General features: G+C 40.9%; 1 protein-coding gene across 1 annotated transcript; it reads left to right on the forward strand.

Annotated features, from left to right (window-relative positions):
* The first annotated feature begins 539 nt into the window (after nucleotides 1-539).
* LOC115169768 (kinesin-like protein KIF2C) lies at nucleotides 540-19,281 on the forward strand. Its single transcript, XM_029725692.1, has 21 exons — nucleotides 540-805; nucleotides 1,617-1,711; nucleotides 2,032-2,115; nucleotides 2,235-2,283; nucleotides 5,137-5,265; nucleotides 5,511-5,603; nucleotides 5,820-5,917; nucleotides 9,834-9,929; nucleotides 10,022-10,076; nucleotides 10,183-10,345; nucleotides 10,524-10,614; nucleotides 10,698-10,761; nucleotides 11,003-11,094; nucleotides 11,287-11,429; nucleotides 11,825-12,029; nucleotides 13,079-13,189; nucleotides 14,857-14,924; nucleotides 15,011-15,104; nucleotides 16,075-16,158; nucleotides 18,677-18,770; nucleotides 18,902-19,281. Exons 1-21 carry the CDS (start codon nucleotides 745-747, stop codon nucleotides 18,976-18,978), a joined length of 2,046 nt encoding a protein of 681 aa, XP_029581552.1. The 5' UTR covers nucleotides 540-744; the 3' UTR covers nucleotides 18,979-19,281.
* The last annotated feature ends 358 nt before the right edge of the window (nucleotides 19,282-19,639 follow it).

Here is a 19,639-nt window from a genome sequence, read left to right on the forward strand (position 1 = left end):
TGTTGCTGGCCGGCAGCTAGATGTTCCAAGGTGGTAGCTAGCTACTGCCACACTGTGGTTATGCATGTCATTGCATCATACACCCATATTTAAAATGGGAAATGCAAGCAATATGTCAAAATGTCAAAAACGACATTAGTTCAAGTGAATGGTTTCTATTAAAGGTACAAAATAAAAGACTACCACATGTTTTTCTTCTATTTGTTTTTATGACTAAAAGGGATACAGCTTTGGTCAAATTAAAGTCAAAAGTTTTCGTTTTATGCATTTTAGCTAACCTTAATCTAATCATCTCAACCTGCTATGTTATTTATCCTAACCTGCCGGTGCTGCGTAAATTCTCCTGACCTGCTACGAAAATTCAAATCTGCCATTAATTTGAGAAAAGCTGGAGTTCTTCTAGCCATGACGACGTTTACGTTACAACCGTGTTGTCAATTTTGTCGAGCCATCTTGGCACAAGAGGACCACAAAGGAAATACGTCCTAGACTTTATTGCGTGTTATCCTATATGATTTTACTCATGTGCATATGACATGGGTGTCTTTTTAAAGTTTTATGTTTTCTTGTTTTTCAAATTGTCGAATTAGGTGAACAAGCCTAAAACTAAACATCCTTGCCCACGACCAATGAGCATCGCCTTTTTCTACTTCTTCCGCTGACGTGCGACGACTTTCAAATCTTTGGCGGTTGACTGGAGTTTGATAACTTTTCAACATATGTCAAGTGCTTACACGAATTAACATGGATTCAACTATGGCGAACCTTCTTGTTGGGCTTTCAGTCAACATCCAAAGAAGCGACGGTAAGCTGTGTAGCTAACTTTTTTATTATAACGTTACCTTTTTATTTGACGAGGAAAGACATATTGAGACCTAACGTTGGCTAGGTCTCTTTCAAATGTGCCCTGCAATACAACCAAATATACACGTTACGTTAAGGTGGTTAGCTAGTGTTAGTAAGTTACATTTGCCTCCCACATGATTTCGCTTCATAGTTAGCAAACATTAACGTAAGTTATGTATTTGGCTGTTGTTATATTAGCTACAGTGGCTAACGTTTTTGTTGTTGCTTAAGTCAGTTACTGTACTGTACAGGTGAATGAGTTAAGCACAGCTAACGCGTTAGCCGAATTTACTCAATACAACGTTAACTGCGAATAGCTAACGTCGTTACCTGTGTGGTTTTTGATTTACAGTAACTAGCTAATAGTCTGTCATTATTCAAGGTACCTACTGACTTTAAATAGTTAGCTATTGTAGTTACAAAAAAACAAGCTGGCTAAACACTTTAGTAAATGTAGCTAGGTACAGGAGTTGACTTAGCTAACGTTAGTTGGATAGGATAATGATGAAGCCATCCGTAGATTATAATTTTTTTTATAGTATAGCTAACGTTAAACTTTTGTAGAAATGGGTGACTACCGTTACAGTGGAGTAGCTAACGCTGGTCCAGGCAGGGCATTGCACCTTGATTAACTGACTAAACTCTACGGTGAAGGAAGTTTCTAATGAACTCCACCAACTTCTTCCCCCGTGGAGTTTAGTCGGCTAGGCATTGGCGTGAACTTGCTAACAGGTGCTGTAAAGTGACTGATGGCTGAATGTGTTTTATAGGGCGAGTGCATCCTGCAAACGTCAAAACTGTTGATTCCACAACATCTATTGTAAAGGTTGAATGGTTTGAGAAATCTGTATGCAGGGGAAAGGAGGTAAGTGGCTCAAGAGTTCCTTGTCTATGTTACAGAGAACAATTGACTGAAAGTGCTTTTAATTTTGACTGATGCATTTTTGGGACCATATCAACAGTGGACTAATGAACAAAGTACTAACATGTTTCTTTGAGTGAAATATCGCCATTTAAACTAGTTTGAGTGACATGTAATACGTTTGGATTCATGTAAGAGATCTGGAAGACAATAGTTGGGTCTTTCATAGATCTAGCTATGCTATGTGCTGCAAGTTTAATTATTTGTATTTTTTTTAAGAAACTGCGGTTTGTTGACGTACTGCTCCTATTCCTGTCATTTAGCTCGAAATTAATGAATTATGGTCCCTGAATGAAGAGCTTTTTGAGCACATGAAATCCGCTACTACACCTGCTCCTCCAGAGAAGGTAAGCATACTCTAGGGGTGGGCCTAGGAACTTGAGGTTCAAAGTCTATTACATTTCAAAGTTGATGTTCCTGATTTTAGGACCAATGTTGCTTACATGTGCAATCTTATTTTCTCCAGAAATATGAAAGCCGTCTCCGTTCATCCAGGATCCCTGCTCCTTCCAATCGTAAGTGACTTGTCTTGAGTTATTATGCTTAGTTAGAACAAGTTTTTTGGGGAGGTTAGAAAATACTGTGAATTCAGCAAAAAATGAGTTTAGTGTATGAAAATCTGTTAATTTAGGAACTCTGTTCAAGTATTTCCATGAATAAAAAAAGAGACGTGATTGTGTCTCAATGTTATCAAGGTATGAAATTATTGTTCTTTTCAAATATCTTTTTGGGCTTAGTTGCGGCCAATTTGCAGTGAACTAATTACTGTAATTATGTTCCAGCACCCCACCATTCGCTCCGACAAAAATCAGCCTGTGGCTGAATCTAGTTGCCTACCCCTGTCTTAGAAGTGTGTGTTTCAGTGGTGTGGTGTGTGAGAGGTGGTTAATTATGGATATTTCCTTCATAAGGTTCTGCTCAAGTGGTTCCTCCTGAGGAGACAGGTTTGCATGCAATGCATGTTCCTCTCTAACCAAATCATATGCTAAATCGCTGTTTTCCTCAGTTATACCTTGATTTGAAGATAAAATCACATATTGGCCTGTATCTTCAGGTGCATAATAACTCTTTAATCAATGGTGCACAATAAATTTACACACTTGGTGTTGAGTGGAACTGAGCTTGTAGTGGGACAGTACGTAATCTGTACATAAATAATTGAACTATTTGGTACGTGATGGCTACCAATTATGTACAGACAAGACCTATACCATACTGTTTACAACTAGAATTCAATTTTGTGACAATAGGTTCCAAAATATGTCTACTCAATATTATATCAGCCTACTGTGGTTGAAACTATATAGACATACACTGAGTATACAAAACAATAAGAACAGCTCTTTCCATGACAGACTTACCAGGTGAAAGCTATGATCCCTTATTGATGTCACCTGTTAAGTCCACTTCAATCAGTGTAGATGAAGGGGAGGAGACCAGTTAAAGAAGGATTTCTAAGCTTTGATATAATTGAGACATGGATTTTGCTTGTGTGCCATTCAGAGGGTGAATGGGCAAGACAAAAGATTTAAGTGCCTTTGAACAGGGTATGGTGGTAGGTACCAGGCACACCAGTTTGTGTCAAGAACTGCAACGCTGCTCGGTTTTTCAAGAATGGTCCACCACCCAAAGGGTATCCAGCCAACTTGACACAACTGTGGGAAGCATTGGAGTCAACATGGGCGCAGCATCCCTGCGGAACGCTTTCAACACCTTGTAGAGTCCATGCCCCAATGAATTGAGGCTGTTTTGAGGGTGGGGTGCAACTCAATATTAGGAAGGTGTTCCTGATGTTTGGTATACTGAGTGTATTTGTACTGTAAAGTGACCCTAAGCAGTTTTAAGGGTACTAGCACTCTTTCTAGTTCAATGCATTCCACAGAGGGCCGAGTGTCTGCGGGTTTTCACCTTTCAATTAAGACCTCGACAACCAGGTGAGGTTGTTTTAGGATCCCCGTTGTTGCGAAAGCAGCAGCTACTCTTACATGTGTCCACATGAAATATGACTTAATACAGAACATTATTAGACAAGAACAGCTCAAGTACAGAACTACATACATTTAAAAATGGCACACATTGTCTACATATCCATACCTACACACTATCTAGGGCAGAGGCATTGTGCCATGAGGTATTTTGTCATAAAAAAATTAAACCAGGTTTGCTGTTCATTTGAGCAATATGAGATGGGACTTCCATGCAATAATGTCTCTATATAATACTGTATGCTTTCTTGAATTTGTTCTGGATTTGGGGACTGAAAATACCCCCGGTGGCATGTCTGGTGTGGTAAGTGTGTGTGTGTGTGTGTCAGCTGTGTATAAGTTCACTGTAAACAATTTTGAATTTTCCACATGTTTCTTATATAAAGAAGTGATGCAGTCACACTCAACTCTTAGCCAAGGGAGACTGGCCTGCATAGTATTTATATTAGCCTCCTGATTACAATGAAGTGCAAGACGTGCCACTCTGTTCTGGGCTAGCTGCAGCTTAACTAGGTATTTTCGTTTCACCACTTGACTACAATAATCAAGATAAGACACCTAGAGCCTGCAGGACTTGCTTTTTGAAGTGTGGTGTCAAAGTCGAGCATCTCTTTCTTATGAACAGACCTCTCCACATCTTTACAACCGTTGAATGTATATATTTTCACCATGACAGTTTAGAATCTAAGGTGACACAAAGTAATTTAGTCCCCTCAACTTGTTCAACAGAGGGTGCTTACTAGTGGAATTAGTGACCTTAATTCGTCAATCAAGGATGGATCAAAAATTCGCGGACACTCGGCTCTCCGTGGAATGAGTTTGACATAGCGTATGGCATGCCTGATTCGCCCAGCTAAAATTAAACACACATTGAGAATTAGTAGTGGAAAAGGAGCTGGCCAGCTGTTTACTAGGCCTACATTTGAAATCATGATATTTATATGGTTTAGTGTCTAGTGCAGTGATGGAAAAAGTACCCAATTGTCATACTTGAGTAAAAGTAAAAATACCATAAGGAGCGGACCCTTTTTTTCTCTTCAATTTTCGCCTAACATTACATACCCAAATCTAAGACAATTTTTCTGTTCTGCTAAGCAGTCAAAATGTAACGTACCTTTGGGTGTCTGGGAAAATGTACGGAGTAAAATGTACATTTTTCTTTTGGAATGTTGTGAAGTAAAAGTTGTCAAAAATACAAATGGTAAAGTACAGATGCCCCAAAAACTTCTTTAGTACTTTCAAGAATTTTTACTTAAGTACTTTACACCACTGGCCTAGTGTTGGGATCAGAAGGATGATGAACAAGAGTTATTAATCATACCAAGACTACTTAATTCAACTGTAGTGGTTAAGGTCTTAGGCTAACTGTACTCTTCTACTCAGTTCCACTTCCTAGAAAGTCCATACGGCAGACATGCTTGTTCCGGGCCCCTGCTCCAGTCTCTGAACCTGCTAAGACTAAACAAGAATTCCTGTCTTCAGAGTATCCACCCTCTGTCCTCAAAGCTTCTGGTGGGGGTTGCTTCTCATTTTGTGCTTTCTGATTTATTGCCTATCCCTTATATACTGGCCCCAGATCTGTTTGTGCTCTTGCCAACTCCATTGCTGTCATTGTCGAGTGACAGGGAGTTGGCATGATACAAACCGACTGGCGCTCAGGCTATATTTCTTACTTTCATTCAAATAATGAATTCCATTACCCTCAATTTTTTTCCCCCTCTGTGTCTTCTTGATATTCAACATGCTTCATTTTCCAGGTGTGCCCAACCGAGAGGGGAGGAGGAACGATCAGAGACAGACTGTTGTCCTGCCGCCAGTCAACGAGACCAAGAGTGTCTTAGTCACCTCAAGTGAGCTTTAGGAACTTTGAGTCACACATCACTGTTTATCGCTCTGGACATGTATACATAAATAGTCTTAGAGGAGTGCTGATCTACGATTAGTTTTGCCTTATAGATCACAATTAATAAGACATTAAATGGACTGGGGACATGATTCTAGACTCTGAGATGCCCCGCTATCTTCGTGAGCATCATTCATCACATTTGATATCTTCTCTCTTTCAGACAAACGGAGCTCCGTGGTACCTGCAGACATGAGCAAACCAGTGAACAAAAGATTGTCCCATGCATTCAAGAGTTATGACGTGCCCAAGAAGGGAAAGGTATGAGATATTGTATAATGTTTACATGGTACTATTGTCCTGTGGAAATGAGCTTTCGTGAAGATGCAGACCAGTAGGTCTATAGCTAACTTACCGTTAATTCCCCCAATTAATTTCTATTAGAGATGCACCGATTTTACATTTTTTTTACCGATATCCGAAATTTTCCTTGCCAAAAAAACAGATACCGATATTTTTTTTAAATAGCGGCCTTTTAAGCATTCTAGTACCGTTAAATAGTTAACACACACGCGCATGGACACAGAGGCCTAAGGCACTGCATCTCAGTGCAAGAGGCATCACTACAGTCCCTGGTTCGAATCCAGGCTGTATCACATCCGGCCGTGATTGGGAGTCCCATAGGGCGGCTCACAATTGGCCCAGCATCCTCCGTAAATAAGAATTTGTTATTAACTGACTTGCCTAGTTAAATAAAGGTTACACACACACACACACACCACACTGACCAAAAAGTTATTTTGTTGGCATTTACATGTGTCCCCATTACCAGTAAAACATAATCAAAACCTATTTCTTTCACTTACTTGCTGTGCTGTTTCGTTGTTCATTTGTTCAGTCGTTTCATTCTCACATTCTCACGTTTTGTCCAGAATATGACTGCACATCACATACTAATTTAACACGTTCATACATTTTTTACGTAGTTATTACACTGATTACACTATCACTCGTATTTCATGTCACATCATTCATCGATATGTATGCTATGACGCTGGTAAAGTTGTCTCGCGCACCATCAGTGCTAGTCAAAAAAAGTCAAGCTAGCTAGCTCATAATGCAAACAATGTTCTTCCTCAAACATAGCAAAACGACAATCTGTTTCAGTAGCTAGGTATCATCTAAAATAACCCTAATTTATAAGATTTTTTATTTGATTAATGGTGGTCGGACCCATCTATGTGAAGCTACCCACAATAAGAATTGGCCACAATGTGGACTTTGCGGTTAGCCTTCAAAATAAAAGTATGTCAGAGACAGTGATGCAAATGAATACAAATAGTATAATTATGCCATAATTGAATAGATCATGCTAAACAAGGTTGGAATGTTGTATAAAATCAGCAAAAGACAATTTGTTAACTTAACAAATCTGAAATCACGCTGGATGTGTTAACTTTGGAATTGCATTGGGGGCATACTTATTTCACTGTACAGCCTTACCTATGTATTGTGGATCAATGACATTTAAATAAATACAAATATATATTTTTTTAACGAGGCAAGTCAGTTAAGCACTCATTCTTATTTACAATGATGGCCTAGGAACAGTGGGTTAACTGCCTTGTTCAGGAGCAGCACGACAGTTCTTACCTTGTCAGCTCGTGGATTCGATCTAGCAACCATTCGGTTACTGGCCCAACGCTCTAACCACTAGACTACCTGCCGCCCACTGGGCTATTATACTTTTGAATTTCATCGGGGGCATTCTTATTTCACTGTACAGGCTTACCGTTGCATTGTGGAATAATGACCTGGGGTATCAGTTTATTCTGTGACATCCAGACAACATTAGCGTTGTAGCTCTTATTGCAGGACTCTGAAATAACTGAATGGAGACACATTTATTGTCAACCTATGTGTATTGAACACTATTCCAGAGGAAAAACAATACTGCGTGGATGTTTTGGAATCTGATAACTCAGGAGGATGTTGGGGAAAAATATATTAGGTATTGCCTAAACTGATACCCCATTTCATAGGCTGACTGGGGAGGTGATTTCACACAGTCACAGTCCCGCGATAAGAGCTACAACGCTAATATTTGTGTTCTGTGGGTGTCACTGAGTAGACTGATACCCCATTTCATTGCTTTACATTCAAACCTTGTTTAACATTATCTAGTCTAAATATGGCATGATTCCACCAATTGTAACCTTCTGCATCACTTTCAAATGGGTACTTTTTTATTTTGAAGGCAAACTGCAAACTACACTATTGTGCTTAATTCTTATTGTGGCTAGCTTCACAACACGGTCCAGTTGAGCCTAACTAGCCAGGTGAAGCTAGCTGGCTGCTTATAACTTTAGCTTTGGGCAACCGGGTTAAGTAGCTGGCTAGCTATATATTTTCACGAACTGAAGTTTAATTTCAGTAGGCAAACAACAAGTGGCTACGTAGCTAATACTTACTCACAAGGATTCCTAAATCATTGCTAAGAATAATGAAAATGACTGAAGTTTCTACTGGTCACTGTTTTCAGGCTGGTTGTATTGGTGCTAGCTAGGTACCAAGCTAAAGCTAGCTAGCTACCCCAGAAGTTGCGGTCGAACAAATAATGCTTTATTACCAACACGGTGATGTAAACACATCATTCGTGGCCGGTATTTGCTTGTTTGCAGACTATTTTTGTACAGCTTTGACAGTGCTACTGATAGTAGTGGTGGCGCTTGGCTTGCACGTGCAAATTCAGAACACACAACATTCAATAATAGTTTTATTTGACGTGTATATTTTTTTGACACACAAAGACCCAAACGGCGTTCCATATGGCGTGAAGCTAATACCAGTGACGCTATTACTGTGTAACTCTGGTAGGGCACCATCTGAAAAAAATACCACTTGGAAGTTGAATCAATTTTTATTTGTCATATACACATGGTTAGTAGATGTTAATGCGATTGTAGCGAAATGCTTGTGCTTCTAGTTCCGACGGTGCAGTAATATCTAACAATCCCCAACAACTACCTAATACACACAAATATAAAGGGGTGAATGAGAATATGTATATGGATGGCTGAGCGGCATAGGCAAGGTGCAATAGATGGTATAAAATACAGTATATACATGTGATATGAGTAATTTTAAGATATGTGAACATGATTGAAGTGGCATTGTATAAAGTGACTAGTGATCCATTTATTAAAGTGGCCAGTGATTGAGTCTCAATTATAGGCAGCAGCCTCTGAGTTAGTGATTGCTGTTTAGCAGTCTGATGGCCTTGAGATAGAAGCTGTTCTTCAGTCTCTCGGTTCCGGCTTTGATGCACCTGTACTGACCTCGCCTTCTGGATGGTAGCGGTGTGAACAAGCAGTGGCTCGGGTAGTTGTCCTTGATCTTTTTTGCCTTCCTGTGACATCGGGTGCTGTAGGTGTCATGGAGAGCAGGTAGTTTGCCCCCGGTGATGCACAACGTGGTCTCTGGAGAGCCTGAGCCCTGTGGTTGAGGGCGGTGCAGTTGCCGTACCAGGCGGTGATACAGCCTGACAGGATGCTCTCGATTGTGCATCTGTAAAAGTTTCAGGGTTTTGGGTGACAAGCCAAATATCTTCAGCCTTCTGAGGTTGAAGAGGTGCTGTTGCGCCGCCTTCACCACACACTGTCTGTGTGAGTGGACCATTTCAGTTTGTCTGTGACGTGTATGCCGAGGAACTTAACTTTCCACCTTCTCCCCTGCTGTTCTTTTGATGTGATCATCTCCTTTAGTTTTTTTGACGTTGAGCGAGAGGTTGTTTTCCTGACACCACACTCTGAGTGCCTTCACCTCCCTCCTAGTGTGTACCGGTGCTCGACCAGTCGCGAAATTCAATATCACCCACGACAGAGAACGGTTGATTGTCAAGGGCAATGAATGCCATTATCTTGGTTAATGGATTTCGCCTTTGAGTTGTCTCGCTTAAATGTTCTTACTCTTTCAAATGACTGCTCGACTTGTTGACTGCTCGATGCACACATCAGACATTGTGGGCTAGGTTAGGAAAGCTGTGTTGCACGTGTAGCGCAAAATTTTACATGCCGTTATTACCTCATGCCTACATTAAATAGGTATGCACGTCAGCTTTGACACCGGTTTTCCACATCGGTGTTAAACTAGTGAAAGCATTTAATAAAATATTTTGAAATACTACAGACCCACCAGTTTATCACTTCTCTTATACATGTAGTTCTGCTTCCTGTAGTTTGGAGACACAAACCGACCGAACAAGCAGTTTTACCAGATGATTGAAGACTTCAGAGAGACCTTGGAAGTATTTCCTTTATCTCCATCGGATACGGTAAGATGAAGAACAAGTGTTGAAATGTGGAAGGTAATTTATAATTATTGCTTATATTAGAGAATGTATCTTAAATTATTTTTGTTCAACAGGTTGAAGCTCATAGAATTTGTGTGTGTGTTCGCAAGCGTCCTCTCAACAATAAAGGTATGCTTAATTGTCTGAAATAAGTACGTTTTAACTCAGTCCTTGTATCATCACCCTGCTTCTTTGGTCCATTCTAATGTTGAGTTTCTGTGTGTGATTGTCTTAGAGGTGGCCAAGAAAGAAATTGATGTGGTGACTATCCCTGGTAATGGAACGCTGCTTGTTCATGAACCCAAGCAGAAAGTGGACCTGACCAAATACCTGGACAACCAGGTCTTCCATTTTGACTACTCCTTTGATGAGTCATCCACCAATGACTTAGTGTACAGGTATTCACTTTTGTTTTCTAAACAATATTATGTTCAGTTTATTTTACAATTATTTGGGGATTAAAAAAGCTCTGTTCAAATACCGTTTGCATGTATGTTCTCTTTATGAAGTTTGTTGGGTCTATCAACATTACTTGTTTTTGCAAGACAATCACATACTTGTATTTCTTAATGATAGGTTTACCGCCAAGCCTCTTGTCCAGACCATCTTCGACGGAGGAATGGCAACTTGTTTTGCTTACGGCCAAACTGGAAGTGGTAAAACTCACGTAAGTCTTTCTATTTACCTGTCAGGTTGACACTATAGCAGTTTTCTCATGTAAAATTTGTACCCATCTTTTACTGTATTCAGACAATGGGAGGAGACTTTTCAGGGAAGAGCCAGAACAGTTCCAAAGGGATCTATGCCTTGGCAGGTAAATGATTGACTACTTTCTATCAATATCAACATTACAATATTGGCTTAGTTATCATTTTCTGGAAATATCTTTATTTCTGAGGTCACTACTAAAGAATAGATCTTTCCTTCTCACATTTTAGATTTTTTTTTAAATAAAAAATTATGTAGGTAAATGTTATACATGACCTTTACTTAGGCCATCCTTCCATGATGTCTTTGTGTCTTGTAACTCCTTGTTCCTCTTACTTGTTGCTTAGCTCAGGATGTGTTCACCCTTCTGAAGCAGAGGAGATATTCCAGTCAGGACCTGTGCCCCTATGTGACCTTTTTTGAGATCTACAATGGCAAGGTGAGAAGGAAGCACTCGTAGTACTCATCAAGCAGCTTGGTGATTTGGTTTTGTTGTTGGAGAATCCATCATGATTGGAACAAAAGTTTCACTAATTTTAGATATGACTAAGGTTGTGTCCCAAATGGCAACCTATATAATGATCTACTTTTGACCAGAGCACTAATAACACACTTGGCTGCCCATATGCAGGTGTTTGATCTGCTGAACAAGAAGGCCAAGCTGCGAGTGCTAGAGGATGAGAAACAACAGGTCCAGGTGGTCGGCCTGCAGGAGATGTACGTGTCATGTGCTGAAGACGTCATCAAGATGATTGAGATGGGCAGTGCATGCAGGTACATATGTTGTTTTGACTCCACCTGGAGTGTATTCAGTGAGGTGAAACATTCAAAATGTTAGATATACATGGAATGAATAGAGCTTACAGGATTCCATATTCTTCTTGACGCACAATCATATCTTGTCTACACTGCTTGTCTACACTGCATTTCTATCTGAACGTTCTGGAACATTGCGCCCTCCTGAACAGACCCCTGGTTTTCCCTCCCTCTGTCTAGCAAGTGTGTTGTCTTCCGTTCCTGTTTTGTATTTTGGCAAATATGAATATCTCATCTAACTTTAGCATACTGAAGCCCTATAGAGTCCTCCAGGATGCAACTTATTTTAAAGTGTAAGCAACTAAAGTGTGTAGTGATTTATTTGTGACCACGATTTGCTGCATCTTTCGCAGGACGTCCGGCCAGACGTCCGCCAACGCCAACTCGTCTCGCTCCCACGCCATCCTGCAGGTGATCCTGCGGAAGAGGAACCAGCTGCACGGGAAGTTTTCCCTGGTGGACCTGGCGGGGAACGAGAGGGGCACAGACGTCAGCAGCAACGACAGACAGACCCTGGTAGAGACGGCCGAGATCAACCGCAGCCTGCTGGCTCTCAAGGTGAATACAACTACTGTCTACAACTACTAGCCCACTGTCCTTTCTATTTTTCACTCTTTAGAAATCCTTTTACCTGGGGTGTATTCATTAGTGTACACATCGTAGCAAAATGTTTTGCAACAGAAAATGGGAGCGGCTGTTTATAATTGGACATGTTCAGTTTGTCCCTCTGTTGCAGTCTGTTTTGTGCCTAGTGAATATGACCCTGATCATATAGCAGGTATGAACCACCTGCATACCACCGGTATATACAGCAAAAGCCCTCAGAAATGTGTAGGCAATGTCAAGATTACCAATGTAACAATATCTTGTGACTTCAAAATAACTTTTTTTTAAATTGTATGATTTGAGAATATACACTGAGCAGCTTATTCTGCAGGGGGTTTCTTTCTAAATGTTACTAAGTTTAGAGCTGCAGCTCCTCACTCATTCTAAGCCAGGGGTTTCCAAACTTTTTGGGCCCACGACCCCATTTTATTTATATATATCTCAATCAATGAATGTATAATAATAAAAAAAGTAATCAATGTTTACTTTTTTAATTGGGGCTATTATTCTATTACAAATCAGTCTGACAGTATTTCAATCTGAAGGAGGTATGGTTTGAAGTGACTGAAATGCATCAGAAAGGTATTGGGATCGTCAGGCAATAATGTGTAGAGAGAACATCATTGTTTTTTTTTTTTTACCCTGTCTGATTTAGTGCCTGGTCTTGTCCACTCTGTTCTAATGAATCCTTTGGCTTGTGGGCATTGTGGAAGGAAAAAGCAGACTCCTGTGTTCCTGAGAGTCATGTCTTTCAGTGGTGGGGGTCATAATACTTTGTAGTTTAAGCGGTTCAAAGGATAGAGCCACATTTTGTAGGAAGAAAACTACTCTGTTTATTACAACCGCATCTAGTGGCTACCAGAGGTTACTGACGTAACCCTGGTTCTATGGACAAAGCTTTATTTTAATTTAATTTTTTTCAGTTTCTCTTGTGGGGGATTGCGACCCCTAGTTTGCGAAACGCTGGTTTAAACCCTACTCTCTCCCTCCTCTCCCTGTAGGAATGTATTCGCTCATTGGGGATGGACAGCCACCACATACCCTTCAGGATGAGCAAACTGACACAGGTGCTCCGAGACTCCTTCATCGGAGAGAACTCCAGGACATGCATGGTAAGGCTTGACTCCTCCTCTTTGGGCTTTAGCTCTAGAGGCCCAATCTGAAAAATGGCTTATTAGCTACTAATGTAGCTATGGTTATGGGGGGCAGGAGGAGAACGGGGAGCAGGTAGCTGACTAGGGGTGTCTATTCACAGCAGTCTGATCTGGGGGTACAAGCTATTGGCCAGTCTTACACTTTTTGCCATGATGCTCCTATACTGTCCGCATCTAAGTGATGTGAACAGGCCATGACTGGGGTCCCTGATTTATCTTTTTGGCCTCCCCCCATGGTGTTGCAGGTGTCCTGGAGGGTAGGCAGTGTGCACCCAAGGGTGCGTTCGGTTGAGCATACCACCCTCTGTAGCACCTTGCAGTCCGTGCCGGTGGAGTTGCCTTACCAGTGTGATGCAGCCTGACAGTATGCTCTCGATGGTGCTCCTGTAGAACACTGCGAGGGCCCATGGAGACAGGCCACATTTTTTTCAGCATCCTGAGGTTGAAGAAACTTGCCTTCACCACGGTGTCTGTGTGGTTTGACCATTTCAGCTCCTCGGAGATGTCAAGTTCCTCGGCGAACACATTTTTGACAGTCCATGGTGGCTCCATTGATGAGGAAGGGGGCGTGCCTAGCCTTGTTTCTCTTGTCCACAATCGACTCCTGTTTGTTTTTCTGATGTTGAGGAGATATTGTTTACCTGGCACCACGCTGTCAGAGTACTCACATCCTCCCTGTAGGCAGTCTTGTCGCTGTTGGTAATCAGGCCTTCTACTGTCGTGTCGTCAGCAAACTTGATGGAGTTGGAACTGTGAGGCCACTCAGTCGTGGGTGTACAGGAGGGGACTGGGGTCGCACCTTGTGGGACCCCCGTGTTAAGGATCAGTGTCGAAGAGAATGCTGACTACCTTCACTACCTGGGGGTGGCACGTCAGGAAGTCCAGGACCAAGTTGCATAGGGAGGAGTTCTGTCTCAGGGCTGTGAGCTTTGTGGTAAACTTTAGAGGGCACTATGGTATTGAATGCCGAGCTGTAGTCAATGAACAGAATCCTCACATAGGGATTCCTTTTGTCCAGGTGGGTTAGGGCAGTGTGCAGTGCAATGGCATTTGCATCGTCAGTGAATCTGTCGGGTGGTTGGCGAATTGGGGAGGGAAGAGGTGACGTGGTCTTTTAACTAGCCTCTTGAAGCGCTTCATGATGGAGTGAGTGCTACGGGTCCTAGTCATTCAGTTACTTTCCCTTTCTTGGGCACGGGGATCATAGTGGACATCTTGAAGCAGGTGGGGATAGCGGCCTGAGTTAGAGAGATTGAAAATGCCCGAAAACACAACAGCCAGCCAGTTGGTCTGCAAATGCTCTAGGGCGCGGATAGGGATTCCGCCTGGGCTGGCAGCCTTGCGAGGGTTAACACATTTGAATGACTTACACATCCTCTGTGGAAACCGTAAATATGTAGCCCTCGTTGTCGTCTTAGTCATGATTGTGCTCAAAGCGTGGGGAAAAGGCTGTTTAGCTCGTCCGGTATGGTGACGTTGGTGTCCGTGACGTGGCTGGCTTTCTTTTTGTAATCTGTGATTGTTAGGAGCCCCTGCCACATACGACTCGTGTCCGACCTGCTGAATTGCTCCTCCACTTTGTTCTTTTAACTTAATAGCGGCTATAATGTTTTCTTATGTTCCAGATTGCTATGGTGTCTCCTGGAATGGCCTCATGCGATTACACTCTAAACACACTACGCTATGCAGACAGGTACACTCAAAGCCATGAATGGATAGTAACTATCTTGTTATTGATTTTCAGTGGTAAATGTTTATGTATTTTGTTCCTTGTGATAGAGCAAAGGAACTGAACGGGACATCCAGGGTGAATGATGCTGATCTTCCGAAGAAGATTGATGAGATGGAAGTGGAGAACAGCTCCTCAGAGGAGGTGAGATCAAAATACCTTGGCTGTGATAAAGTAGTACTTTTTGGTCCACCAGCCACTGGCAGGTAGATTAAAACATTGACTCACCACTCAATAAAATGCAACTAAAATTACACCTACAAAACACAAACAGACGAGGATGCTTTGTAATGTTTCTAAAACAAATGTATTACTACTAAGTAATGTTGTATATTGTTTTCATTTCATATTTTTTGTGACGTGACTCTTAACCAAAATATCAAAGATGAGACAACTGTTCACCTGCTCCTTTAAGGTTGGGAGGTTACCATGGTTAGTCATGTTTGTGCCTGAGATTGTCTGATTAGGAGCAGCGTTGTCTTCTCTTCCCTAGCAGTTGAAACTCAGATTGAAAAACAACCTCACTTGTGAATAAAACAATTTAAATAGCCAGGAAACACAATATAAAAGTCTCTCAGTTCAGTAGACTTTCAAGTAAGTTTTCAGCTTTTATGCCTCTGTGCAGCTCTTAACATGCTCACGGCCCCCAGGCAATGTTGCAGTGCGAGGTGGGATAGGCTATAGGATTCATATTTTGACTTTTGTGATTTTTTTTATTTGATCAGCTATTAAACAAAACTGTAGATATACTTTGAATACAGCTACTGCAGCATTTATTTTACTATAAATGTGATCCTACTTAACTATTTTTATTCACAAATGCAAGTGAAGCGCTCACACAGTGGAGCCCTGACCACCTGCCAACATTGGTGGTGAAATGGACATCTTACCCACCAATGCCAAATTTTACCTGCATTTTGCAGTGGCGTTTGTTAATTTTAGGCCCTGACTAGGAAGTGGGGTGCCATTTCAGATGCATCCCGTTTAGTTGCTTGTAAGAAAAATAAATACTTTTTAAAGAAATGATACTAGATACTTCCTGGTCTTCAGTCTGACATAGTATCAAGTAGACAGTGATGTGTTCAGGAATATTAACTCCCAGTCTTGTTTGCAGGACTCCATTGTGCCCATGACCGACATGTATGAGGCCATCTCCCAGGTGTCTGAGCTGGAGGAGTTAGTGCATGAGGAGTTGACGGTATACCCATCTTTTTTCTCACCTCGTCTTAAAGGGAAATTACACAATTGTTCTACTTCATATTAATCATCTCCAGCACCACCCCATCAATGTATGTGAAAATGTTGCATTTCTATCTTTTGTAGTAAAAAAAGATAGAGGAAGATAAGTTTTTTCCAATATCATCACTGGTGTGCATCATGTGATTTTAACCAATTGAGAGTACGTATTGCCTACTAAATGGTTGTCATTGGAAATGCTTATCTTTTTTTGACAAAAAAACTATGCGACATTTTCACATTGTGCTGCAGATGAATATGTGAAATTTCCGTTTAGTATTTATTAGGGATCCCCATTAGCTACTGCCAAGGCAGCAGCTACTCTTCCTGGGGTCCAAACATATTAAAGCACGTACATTACATATAAAACAAAAGCTAAAACAGTACATCATAACACATTAAACCACTACATATCTACAATACAAAATGTTTAATGCAACAGTATCACAATGTATGCGTATGCATGCGTCTGTACCTTTTTGTGTGTCTCTTCAGTCCCCTGTTGTTGTGGGGTATGCATGGGTGTCTGAGCTGTGTGCTAGTAGTTTAAACGGACAGCTTGGTGCATTCAGCTTGTCAACACCTCTTACAAAAACAAGTCGTGATGAAGTCAATCTCTCTTCCACATTGAGCCATGAGAGATTGACATGCATGTCATTAATGTTAGCTCTCTGTGTACTTTTAAGGGCCAGCTGCCCTGTTCTGAGCCTACTGCAATTTTCCCAAGTCCCTCTTTGTGGCACCTGACCACATGACTGAACAGTAGTCCGGGTGCTACAAAACTAGGGCCTGTAGGACCTGCCTTGTTGATAGTGTTAAGAAGGCAGAGCAGCGCTTTATTATGGACAGACTTCTTTCCATCTTAGTTACTGTTGTATCAATGTTTTGACCAGGACCGTTTACAATCCAGGGTTACTCCAAGCAATGTAGTCAACTCAACTTGCTCAATTTCCACATGATTCATTACAAGATGCTTTTTAGTTTTGGAAATATTTAGGACTAACTTATTCCTTGCTACCCATTCTGAAACTAACTGCAGCTCTTCAAGTGTTGCAGCCATTTCAGTCGCTGTAGTAGCTGACGTGTTTAGTGTTGAGTCATCCGCATACATAGATACACTGGCTTTACTCAAAGCATGTCGTTAGTAAAGATTGAAACATTAAGGGGCCTAAACAGCTACCCTGGAGAATTCCTGATTATGTTTGAGAGGCTTCCATTAAAAAACACCCTCTGTGTTCTGTTAGACAAGTAACTCTTTATCCACATTATAGCAGGGGATGTAAAGCCATAACACGTTTTCCAGCAGCAGACTACGATAGATAATGTCCAAAGCTGCACTGAAGCCTATCAGTCATTTCTGTAAGTGCTGTGCTTGTTGAGTGTCCTTCCCTATAAGCGTGTTGAAAGTCTGTCAATTTGTTTACTGTGAAATAGTATTGTATCTGGTCAAACACCATTTTTCCCAGAAGTTTACTAAGGGTTAGTAACAGGCTGATTGGTTGGCTATTTGAGCCAGTAAAGGGTGCTTTACTATTCTTGGGTAGGGGAATGACTTTTGCTTCCCTCTAGGCCTGAGGGCAAACACTTTGTAGTAGACTTAAATTGAAGATGTGGCAATATCATCCGTTATTATCCTGTCATTTTTCATCCAGTGGGTTTTGTGACCAATGAGCCATTTGATTCAATGAATGATGGAACGGAGTTTGCCTTTTTTTCCCAAAATGTCATTCTAAGGTGGTCCAAAGCTTTTTACTATCATTCTTTTATATAATTTATTTTTGTTTCATAGTATAGTTTTTTTATTTAGTTACATGATTTCTTAATTTGCAGTACGTTTGCTAATCAGTTTGGCTGCCAGAGTTATTTGCCATACCTTTTGCCTCATCCCTCTCAACCATACAATTTTTTAAATTCCTCATCCATCCAAGGGGATTTAACAGTTTTTAGTCATTTTCTTAATGGGTGTGTGCTTATTAGTAACTGGAATGAGCAATTTCATAAATGTCAAGTTCAGCGTCTGGTTGCTCCTCATTACACACCACAGACCAGCAAATATTCTTTACATATGAATCACGACAAAACTTCTTGTATGACCTCTTATACACTACATTAGGCCCAACCTTTAGAACTTTGGTTTTCCTAGATATGGCTACTATATTGTGATCACTACATCCTATGGATTTGGATACTGCTTTAAAGCAAATTTCTGCAGCATTAGTAAAGATGTGATCAATACATGTTGATTTCATTCCTGTGCTGTTTTTAAATACCTTGGTAGGTTGACTGGCAACCTGAACCAGGTTGCAGGCACTGGTTACAGTTTGAATTTTTTTCTTGAGTGGGCAGCTTTAAACATTCTGAACCTATAACTGCACCAATTTTGGCTTGAATTGAAATATAATCAAAGATTTGACACGTTAAAGGACTTTGTATTGTATGAGTAAGTTCCATTTGTCTTTGTTTTCTTATGTGTTGTCCAGAGGGCCAGTGATTTTCTCAAGCCAATGGAGATGCCATCATATGACATTGAGGCTGGGGTGACAGATATTGTGGACTACGCAAGAAAATTACTGGGTATGTGAATGTGTTGAGTAACCAGTTACTTTTCTAGTTCCATTTGCCTAACCTGATATCTAAAGCCAATGTTGATCCCAAGTGTGCCCTCTAGATGTTCTAACTTTGTGGCCTTGGCTTACTCTTGACAGACACAGTCCTGGCATTGCAATATGCCATCGATGGAGAGCGACTGACAAGGATGACGCCCAAATCAGGTTATTGCTGAGGGGGACAGCCACTCGACTTGTTCACTTGGAAATATGGCGCTATTAAAAGTACCGTTGAGTTGTGAATGTTTTATCATGCAGTTACTATTGTGTAAGGGTTCAATTGGACATAAATTAATTTCCGCTGACTTTAATTAATAGCAAAAGAAATAAAGCATTACCTCTAACATATAAAGCCTCTCACTACATACCATAGATGTCCATGAAAGAATGTTAACAATTCATGTTTTCAATGTATTTGTATACAAAATGGAAATTTGTCCAGTTTTTAAATGATTTGATTAAAACATTTTTTTAATGAATTCTATTGATTTGTCATCCTTAACGTAATGTTATTTTGTTGCATTTACCAACCAACCATTTGCCTGATGCTTGTGTTCTAATGTTTTAAGTAGTTTAAATGTGTTTCCCTGTGTTTGTACACATGCTCTACCCCGGAGCTGCATTCGAGCCCCATGACATCAACAGAGGCAGCTGGAGGATGACCCGTGCACCTCTGCCTAGCACATAGTGCGGGGGCTTTTCGCCCCTTTCTCCTTCTTGACCCCAAACCTCCACTATACACAAGTCCAACTTGTGTATACACACACCCTGCAAGCAAAAGTTGATACATGACAAATCAAAGCCCTAATAAACAGCTCACACTGAACAATTTTCCCC

The sequence above is a fragment of the Salmo trutta genome, chromosome 31 (assembly GCF_901001165.1).
Source record: "Salmo trutta chromosome 31, fSalTru1.1, whole genome shotgun sequence".
Taxonomy (NCBI): Eukaryota; Metazoa; Chordata; class Actinopteri; order Salmoniformes; family Salmonidae; genus Salmo; species Salmo trutta.

What these genes read in the sequence shown, in the direction of transcription:
- LOC115169768 (XM_029725692.1), top strand. Translation starts at nt 745, where the DNA reads ATGGATTCAACTATGGCGAACCTTCTTGTTGGGCTTTCAGTCAACATC. An exon ending in AGAACTCCAGGACATGCATG is followed by an intron (nt 13,190 to 14,856) that starts GTAAGGCTTGAC and finishes CTTATGTTCCAG; the next exon opens with ATTGCTATGGTGTCTCCTGG. An exon ending in TAGTGCATGAGGAGTTGACG is followed by an intron (nt 16,159 to 18,676) that starts GTATACCCATCT and finishes TGTGTTGTCCAG; the next exon opens with AGGGCCAGTGATTTTCTCAA.